The sequence below is a fragment of the Nasonia vitripennis genome, chromosome 1 (assembly GCF_009193385.2).
Source record: "Nasonia vitripennis strain AsymCx chromosome 1, Nvit_psr_1.1, whole genome shotgun sequence".
NCBI classification, from domain to species: domain Eukaryota; kingdom Metazoa; phylum Arthropoda; class Insecta; order Hymenoptera; family Pteromalidae; genus Nasonia; species Nasonia vitripennis.
This window is the reverse complement of record NC_045757.1, coordinates 29,594,453-29,604,569: the sequence shown is the minus strand read 5'-3', so window position 1 is coordinate 29,604,569 and position 10,117 is coordinate 29,594,453. Positions and strand designations below refer to the sequence as shown.

Genomic DNA, 10,117 nt, shown 5'->3' with positions numbered 1-10,117 from the left:
TACATCCGCGCGCATTGCCCACTAGATTTCCCCCGTTCAAGGCGTTCTCTCGCGCGCTGCACTAAAAGCCAGATAAATTTTTGAGCTCTCGCCACCCCCTCATTGTTAACAAGATCCACCCGCAACAGCAGCCAACGCGGTGGCGGCATCTCTCCCCGGTGTGTAACGATAACGACGCTGGCCTCCTCCCGTAATGGAATGTGTTAATACAGGATGTCGTTTCCGCGAGACGGACACTGCTGTAATTCCAAGTTTATCCCTTACGACGCCGCATTGAAGACGCGCGCGCGGCTAAATCGACGCTGGACTAGCGGTGGATTAAAAATATCGACTGACCGTTATAACGTCGAGAAGCTGCTGCTCTGTGTATATATACTCGTAAAGCTTCAAGAGGATGAAGCGGCTTTGGGTTTCTCTATACTGTATATCCAGGAGCGTAGTTCGCTCGGGAAATTATCTCCGCGCGAAATCTGCGGTGAGCTATGGAGCTGGACCCTACTTGGCTTTGGGATACGCGCGTAGGCTTGATGGCGAGTTTAACGGGTGACGATTAATTAATGTTTTATAGATGTTGTCCTTGGATGAGTAGGCGTAACAGGAATTCTGGGGCGTTTTGTCGGGCGAGCTCAGGTTATTTGGGAAGGGTTTACTACTGCGTGGGTGAGATTCTTACGTGAGCGAGGTTAAAAATGGAAACGCGGCTGAGAGGGCTGTGATTGGCTCTGAAAAAACTCACTCACACTCATCTTCTGCTCACAAATTAATCCTCAACTTATACTTTACATCGTAATTTTTAACCGACAGAACGAATCGACGTCATCAGAGTGCCGCAGGCGAAAACGTCGGGATTGAAATAACGATGCCAATAAATAGCCGCGGGGAAACGGTGTTGTCATCCCCCATAAAAATCAGCAACGCGCAAAACCTTTTTGCCGCTCAAAAATTTAATAACCGGCGACAGGGCGAAATTAATACTCGCGGGCGGGTGCGCGTGCGTGTGCAGCGTCACTCGACTCTTAAAACCCGCCGCACAGAAACCCCATAAATCAAAACCAGCCCAGGTCCGTACACAACGGCGCATCCCCGAATCGGCGGGTATGACAATCGCAACCAGCGCACAAGCCATTGGTTCTCGCACCCAATAAGTTGTAAAATCGTCGCATTCCAACAGCAGCAGCAGCAGCAGCGCCTCCCATAAAATCCTTGATTACTCGGCGCGTATACGTATCTCGCGGCATAACCGCACGCGCCTCGTATTCGCCAGTAGGTATCCAAAAACATAAAAGATTATTACAACGTAATCCCGGCGCACACTCGGCCGTAAAACGCAGTAGTAGCAGCAGCAGCAATATCTATAGCGCAAGAGAGAGAGAGAGAGAGAGAGAGAGAGAGAGAGAGAGAGAGAGAGAGAGAGAGAGAGAGAGAGAGAGAGCTTTCTCTGGTCTGATGCCAGTGTCAATCGCAGCGTCCGCAGCGGATTATTGCCTCTCGCGAGCGTTTGCACGTGGTCCGATATATACATACATGGCTGCGCGAGCTATATAACTGCACTCGCATGCCGGCCCTGCGCATGAACTACGGATGCTCGCGCGATTCGCTTTGTACATGTGTGTACGTGTGTGTGTGTGTGTGTGTGTACAGGAGAGGGTACAGCGAGAGGGCATACCCCCATAGAAGCGTTTAGCGCGGGCTCTGAGTGGCCGAGCGGAGATTACCGACCGCGAGCGTAATTACCGAGCGAGCGAGCGAGCGAGAGAGTAGGGGTCCTCTGTTTAATCTGCAATTAATGTTTCAAATTGCCATAAAGCCTATGGGTTGCTCTGGCTACGTAACAGATGCCACTTATCAATGCGCACACCGGCTCTGTCTCTCGCTCTGCGCGAGCACTTATGTGCGTTAGCCTGGGTGTAGTTTTGCGCGGAGTATGCGGGAGATCGCTGCGTTTGCGGATAATTTCCATTCCAAGGTGTGGGTATAAGATGCTTCTGCTGCTCGTAAGTGCAGAGGACTGTGTACACGATTTTAATTGTGGATTTGAGGTTTATGAAGGTGATTCGCCGGCTGCTATGACGGGTCTTGGTTTTGTTGGGACGTGGGCGCCTGCGCTCGAGGCGTTGCCTAGATGTTTGTCGAGCAGTAGTGTGTGAGATGGCATTCTTCGGGTAATAGGTGCTCCGCTCTGGGTTTATACGTGGGATTCGAGGTTTTAACGGCGAGGTGAATTGCGCGATGAATTTCTTCTTTGAAATGTATAATGTTGCTGTGTAATCGTGTATTACACGATTTTGTGAGAATTTGAATTGATGTTACGTCGATAGAACTTTAATGACTCGAGATGATGACGAAATCGTTTGATTATCATCTTAAACGCCATAAATAGACCAACGATTAAGGCACAATAAAATCACTCAAAGCTCACGTTCTCTGCCGCACCCAACGTACAGAAAATCGGAAACACAACTCCCAACAGTCGGAATCTCTCGAAAAACAGAAAGAGTAATGTCACGTGTCGCGCTCCCCCCATTGAGATCGAGCTGCACTCCCGTAAGATCATACCTATTAAATCTATCCCCGAACAGCCGTACCCAAAAACGCGGCGTATCGAGAAACCGGAGAAAGCCCAAGAATTCAACTCTACGCATTCGAATACATATATAGAGCCAAAACGAAATATAATACCATTGCACGCATTATCCCGCAGCGAAAAGACGCGCCACATTCCCGCGATCAAATCTACTTACAGTTATATATATATATATATATATATATATATATATATATATATATATATATATATATATATATATATATATATATATGAACGTATATCCGTCCACTTGCCGTTTCGAATGGCCTTTCGTTGTTTGTGTTCGTCACCCTCGCGCGCGCGAAAGGCTGAAGGAATCCGTATGCGCTGCATTTTCAGCCCCTCGATGTTACTTGCACGCATGATTTTCGAGGCGAGAACCAGAGGAGACCCCCTTCTATACGGATATGGAGGCGCGTGTTGTCGTTCGTAATTCGAGGTTATTATTCGTTTACGCGAAGGGACGAAGCACAAAAGGAGTTGTCGGGGTGCGGAGGTCAGGATGCGAGGCTGTGCGGGGGAGAATTTATGGGGAGTGCGTATAGTGAGCTGCGTGTGCGGGCCGTCGGGCGTTGATGCGAGGCGGAAAAGCCTATTGTTTATAATTGTGCTATAGCGTGTAATTTTTGCCGTCGAGATGTATATAAGAACGCTGTACAATTGGAGTGGATGAACAATGAACCGAATTTATTTTTTTGAAATATTTTCTGGTCTTCCATTTTGTGAAGTAAAAATTATAAACAAATTTATAAATCTCTATAATACACTTTAAAAAGCCGAAAATTGAGCAGCGAAACTGGTGAGCAGACTAGTGACTGGCCAGTGCAGTACGAACTAAATGTCACTGGCAAAGAACTGCCAAGTATAATTTATACAAATCTATTATACGAATAAACAGGTATAATAAGAACAATCAAAACTTATTTAATAACGATGATTATTTTTAATTAAAAATCTACTTAAATCTACCGTTTACCCAAATAATTGTGATAATTTTTCAAATGTACGTGTTAAAGAGGCAAAAAGTAACAACCTAACCTAGTACGCTATGTAGTGTATACTACAGGTGGTACAGGCTGTCTGCTTATATCTTACTTATATGCATATAGCAGCACAATCAGTACGTAACCATACACACATACATATAAGAGTATATTCCACATATAGTATACAGGTTGTATATGTTGTCTGCTATGCTATACAGCAGAATAACAGATAACACCACACACAGCTCTCACATTCTCAGTCAATGTTAAATTAATGATATGGTATACACTGACTCATCATTGTTGATTAAGTGTAAATTATAACAAAGTGTCATCTATGTGCCCAAAGTCACCAATGATGAGGTCTGCAAAGTGAATTGCACAGATATTTTTATCTCATCAGTATACGAGCCAGTTACTGTAAATGTCCAAATCTGTCATTATCACGCTAAATCCATGATATTAAAGTTGGATGTCTGTTCTTTTGTGTGAAGACTTGTTAAATTATTTAAAAACTGACTGCCATGTCAGTTTTTACTTAACCATCTTGGTTCGGCTTTTGATCTTGAACCCTATGGCTTTGACGGCAAAATATATAAGTGGGTCTATACATGAAAGACGAATTTATATCAGCTAGAATGAATTTAACTAAATATATTGTTTCAACATGCCAATACAAATTAAGATGTAAATTTTGAGTCCTCTAGGTATGATAGTTTAAAATGAGAGCGGAATCGAATTATTATTGGTTTCGATTACTTGTTTCACAGTTTTATTTTTGCTCTTATTTTAAAACCTATTATACCTAGAGCATTGAAATTTTGCAACTTAATTTGTATTGGCATGTTTAAACAATATATTAAGTTGAATTCATTCTAGCTGATATGAATTCGACTTTCATGTATGAGCCCACCTGTATTTTTTGACGCCGAAGCCATAAGGTTCAAGGTGAATAGCCGAACCAAGACAGTCAAGTAAAAACTGACATGGCAGCCAGTTTTTAAATAATTTAACAAGTCTTCACACAAAAGAACAGACATCCAACTTTAATATCATGGATTTAGCATGATAATGATAGTACTTGGACATTGACAGAAACTGGCTCGCATACTGTTGAGGTTGAAATATCTGTTCAAACCTCATGATTGATGACTTTGAGCACATCGACGACACTTCTAACACAGTACTTGCACTTACACAACACAAACTCAGTCAGTACCGCATACTTGTACATACTTTCATATATGAGTGTATGCATCTGTAGGGTTAGGTCGACCCTTTTAACACATACCTTTTATACTAAAAGTTTACATTGAAACATTGTCAAAAAACATATTTTTGATTATTTCTTTTGATTCTGTAATTTTTATTAATCTTCAATGCTAAAAACAGTAAGAAACGCACAATTGTCATTAGTTCTATTTTCAAGTCTGATTCCCCAGTCCTTGGCCAGTGACTGTGTCAAAAATCTGACGAAATAGGCACAGCGACTGGCGAGTAACTGCTGAACGCACTGGCTGTCAATCTGAACTGGGCAGTGACTGCTAATAAACTGCTGAACATTTCTACCAGGGAGACTTTCCACGAAAATCTATTTAAAATGTGAATAGCAGACTACAAACGTAAAAATAAACGACGCCTATTCAAATGTTCGTCCGACAAACTCGTTTGCATAGAAAATAACGCACCCACGCAAAAAACACACCCGAATATCCCATATACATACACACCAAGAATATAACAATACACGCATTCCCTTTTTCAAAAAGCTATTACGCAAGCTCGGTTAGTCCCCGACAGCCGCCAACACCTCATTTCCCCAACGCCCCATTAAACAAGCCCTAAATCTCGCGCCTCCGCACGAAATTCAATATAAGGAAAAACCCTTGGCACGTATAACTTATTAAAATCCGAGCCTCTTCCAGCAGGAGGAGAGAAAAAAGCGCGATCTATCGCTGGCAAAACGAGAAAAGCTCGTCCAGACGGAAAACACACCCCCTTAAAAAAAAGGGCACCCCGGTGGCTCGTGCGATCTTATAAACCCCACCCCCGAGTCGTTGCAGTACGTTACTCCAAAAACTATCTACTTAGATACTTTTATATTCAATACATTTGCGATGCCGAGGGTCCGCGCGCGTCTCTAGCACTCCCCGGAGAGTCTGAGCGAACCCCTTATACCCCCCGCGCACATATGCACACACGTATACGCTATCGTCCGACTCCATCGAAGGGTTAGACTACAGCTTATATTCTTCATTTTGTCTTTTTCCGCGCCCGCGTCTGTTTCCTTTTTTCCAATGCCGGCGTCGCCCTTGTCTCCGAGTCTCGCGGGCCTCTTTGTCATCGCGCGCCTCTCTTTCTCCTTCGGATATGCTATCGATTCCATTTTTCAAGCTCCAGACGCGTTTCACGAGAGAGAGAGAGAGAGAGAGAGAGAGAGAGAGAGAGAGAGAGAGAGAGAGAGAGAGAGAGAGAGAGAAGCCATATGTATATAAGGTGTACGTGAGCGCACGCTGGATAAGTTTCTTAGAGACTGAGAAAAAAGCCGTTTTGCGGTGCAGCTAAAAGCCGCGACGTCAAATACCGAGCGGCAGGTGCTTTCATCGAGTGCTGCTGCTGCCGCTGCAGTGCCCTGAAAGCCTATCGAGTTCGCGTGGGGGAGAGAGAGAGACTCGAGAGCGACTCGCGGCGTTAGGCATAATCGATGTATTATTATATATTGCCTCGGAGCAGCTCGACGAGAGCTATTTGTAATTCGATGTGCATGGAGAAGCGATCGCGAAAATAAATTTGCCCAAGGTAAGATTCGACGTGGTGCTGTGGGTGTGTAAAGGTATTGAATATAAGAGTGCATGTGTACGGCGCTGGTATTTATCGAGAGAGGCTTGAATATACCGAATCGCTGATGGGTGGAGAAGCTTTTTAAGCGGGAAATGCGAGCTGGCTTTTAGAGTAAGGAAATTGCGCGAGCCCTATTTTACCATTATTCTGCCGTATTGCGTTAGATAATTACTGAGAAGATTATGTGAGGAATGTATAATAAGGTATTGAAATGGTCAGAAGATTAATCAATGTTAATATATTTATTTGTATGCACTGATTTTTCAATAACAAATTGTGGAAAAAGCTTTTCTACTTCTAGTATAGAAAAATCATTGCTGAAAAAATTGTCGAACTGTAAAATACAACGTTGATATATCTATGATGAATTACACAAATCACTTGTACATGTGTTACACTCAACAAGTGTTATTCCGGTTTTGGGATCGGGTTTTTCGTTGCAGGTGTCTTTAGTTCCACACCCATGAACCAGCATCTTCAGGGTTTTATTTCCGAAGAAAGACTTGGCTAAAACAGTAAGATAACGTATTTTGAAGAGGCTATAAGCGTTTCTCACATGGTGCATTTTTTACAACACTTACTTATTATCGCTTTAACGCAGAGGAATTCGACGTCGGCTATATTTTCATTGAGATTGAAAAATCCTATACCAAATTCAAAACAGTATTAAATAATAAAATACAACGATCATAACAAGATGAAAATCGAAATGCGAGTATAAATAAATATTATACGTTACAAAAAGAATAAATTAAACGTTGATTAGATACATTATATTAAAGATCGGGGACATTTTTTTCTTACTTTAATCCAACACTTTTCTTAAAGGGGTCTGAAACCCAATTTTAACCGACCGCGAGTCGACTGAACAAGTGCACGGCAGAAAATGGCTTGAAACTAAAGAAGTACAATGAATTATGAAAAGCCAACAGTTAGTTGCCCTTCCTTTTATAAACGTCTATCGATGTGCCAACTTTCAAATAAAAATATTAACGCAATAATAAATGACATTTGAACGAAAATCAGGAATCGCAGCGATTATTATTGCGTTAATAGTTTTATTTGAAACTTGGCATGGCGATAGATGTTTATAAAAAAGGAAGGGCAAAACGAACTCTTGGTTTTTCATAATTCTTTGTATTTGTTTAGTTTTAAGTAATTGTCTACCCAGCATTCGTACGGTCGGTAAAAGTTGGGTTTCGGACTTCCTTAAGTATTCAAGACAAAATAAAAAACCGCTGCCAATTCAGTGGCACGTAGCTTCCTCCAACGAAATTTATTGTTCCAATAAATAAAATATTGTTTTAAAGTACAGTATGTGAATGCTATTTTAAATATTTCAAAGCTTAATTATTTTGCTGTAGGAGCAATTTTCTTATAGCAAAAGATATATAATAATCAGAAAAATCCGATCAAAATCTCTCAAAATCGCGAAAAAGAAGAGATTGATGAAAGGATAACACTGTAAAAATAAAGTTATCGTATTAAGAGAATAAGATTGTAATCTAAAAAAACTTACGTATAATTTTACTATAAAAAAACAAATATCCATACGGGCATTTTCTAAAAACACGTGATTTGAACTTCTAACACACCAAAAAGTATTTTCTAGAAGTTTTGACGAAACTCAAAATTTTACTATCACAAAGCTTCCTCTAGGAGGAAGCAATATATGTTTGATTACCTTCTCCGGTTGGAGTATCTTTACAATTAAAGATGAATTTTTCTTGTTTTCGATTTAGTGCACAATCGACGTCTGTCGCAGAATCACACTGATAGCATTTCTCAACCTTAGAAAATACTAAATCCGTATACATTATAATTATATTTTATCATATTACGAATGCTTATACATTTGAAATTTATATACGTGTTAAATATGCTTTACAATTGTTAGTTAAGATAACAAATTGTATTTTTTACCTGACTCAGTGGAAAGCAAGAAACACAGCGCCAACGCAATCACACTCTTTGAAATAGACATTTTATCGTCAACTGTAAGTATGGTGATGAGCTGAATGCTGATATCACTATAAGTTGATCACTAGGACACAGAGAGATGGGTGTTAACTGCTTTACTCAGAGAGAAATACTTGACAGCTCGAGTGATCGACGACTACTGAGGTCCAGAGCTGCGGCTCGTCGTATGTGTGCGTTAAATTGCTTAGCGATAACACGCGTTAATTAATGTAGGTTTTGAAAAGCCAAATATGTGGTATCGCGGACCTTGCAAAACGCAATCAAATCTTAATCCCACTGAGAGTGCGATTCGTCATAAGTGAGCTAGAATGACTGTAGCAGCTAGTGAATGAAAGATTAAGAAAATTCTAAACTTCATAAATTTTTTGCAATACTTATTGAACGGGATTGCAGTAGATTCTTTAAATAAGATAATTATTAAAAATACACTTGTTTTGGTAATAAGAATAAACATGCTTTATAAATTATGTGTAGAAATAAAATTATCGAAAACCATAAGTTTGCAATAATAAATAGGTAAATATACATGTCGTTATGAATAATTCACACAAACAAGCGTGCTTGTCTGCACAAAAGAAATAAACGCATCTTTTCGTTATTACTTCTGTCCTTCGCCATGCATTACGAAACTCTTTTCCAGTACTTGGAAATTTTCCAACCGCAGACGCGATAAGGAAATACGTATATCAAGCGAGCAGGCGAACCGTGCATTCTGCTGTAATTTGAATCCTTATAACGCGCTTTAAAATTTTTTTCAAAAAAGTTCGAAATTTAGCATCACCTCCTCCTCCACACGCACATCCATGAACATCCTCGCACCATCACTCATCATCCCAATTAAACCATGTCCCCCCTAAAAAATCTCCGACACTCGTGTGCATGTACATCGGCAATAACGAAGATCATCGAAACACTATATACCCCGTGCACTCACGAAAAAAAATCTGCCAAATAAGCGCACAGCTATACAAGACCAAGGTTCAGTGATGCGAACAAAGCCTCTGTATACTACATACGCAGACCCGAAGAAAAAGACACGTTCGCTTCGTGTTCGGCCACGCGCTGATCCACCTTTTTATAGCACACGTGTGCGCCTTTTGTTTTCGCACCAAATGCCCCCCATTGTGCTCTCTCGCTCACCGTATATACCGTCGCATTATAATATATACCTGCAGAGAGATATACTTATACAACAGACGCGTGTATATAGGTATATAAGAAGGTCGTCGCGCGGCGAGGCGTGTGTGTATACGAGAGGAATAAACACGAGATGGTCCCGGAGCTCGTTAAGTAATTGCCGGCCGTGCGCGTAATGCGAGGATCGTGTAAGGCTTTGCATGTAGGTATATAACGTTCGGCTTTAGCCTCTATCTCTCTCTCGCTCTATGGGTGGGTAGTGTGGTAGGCGCCTTGTACGCGTGTTTTTATGGGCTGAGCTGTATGTGCGTGCGGATGCGAGTTGTTGTACTATGCTGCTCTTGCTTTATGAAGGACATCCTCTGAAGGGGTTAGAGATGATGAGAGAGTTGCTCGTGTGCTGCAGTCGCGTCTACGGCCGCCTTCCTTTTCAGCTTGTTTTCCGTATGGACTTCTGATGGGCTCCGGTTCTCGTGCGGACTTTTATGTCGACACGCGTTTGTAAAAAAAGTCCGACATCGGCGTTTACGACGAGCTTATAATATGATGAAGATGTATTTTAAATTAATAAATATTGCGTGTTCGT

At 41.4% G+C, this 10,117-nt stretch overlaps 1 protein-coding gene across 1 annotated transcript; it reads right to left on the bottom strand.

Moving 5' to 3' along the window:
• Positions 1 to 6,637: 6,637 nt before the first annotated feature.
• LOC100678540 lies at positions 6,638 to 9,433 on the bottom strand. Its single transcript, XM_003427938.5, has 4 exons — positions 8,338 to 9,433; positions 8,099 to 8,215; positions 6,996 to 7,058; positions 6,638 to 6,921 (listed from the first exon to the last, which is right to left on the bottom strand). Exons 1-4 carry the CDS (start codon positions 8,396 to 8,398, stop codon positions 6,773 to 6,775), a joined length of 390 nt encoding a protein of 129 aa, XP_003427986.1. The 5' UTR covers positions 8,399 to 9,433; the 3' UTR covers positions 6,638 to 6,772.
• Positions 9,434 to 10,117: the final 684 nt, after the last annotated feature.

Coding starts and splice junctions, on each gene's coding strand:
- LOC100678540 (XM_003427938.5), bottom strand. CDS start 8,398: ATGTCTATTTCAAAGAGTGTGATTGCGTTGGCGCTGTGTTTCTTGCTT. Junction 8,216..8,337: donor CTTGCTTTCCACTGAGTCAG/GTAAAAAATACA, acceptor ATACGGATTTAG/TATTTTCTAAGGTTGAGAAA. Junction 7,059..8,098: donor AGATACTCCAACCGGAGAAG/GTAATCAAACAT, acceptor AATTTGGTATAG/GATTTTTCAATCTCAATGAA.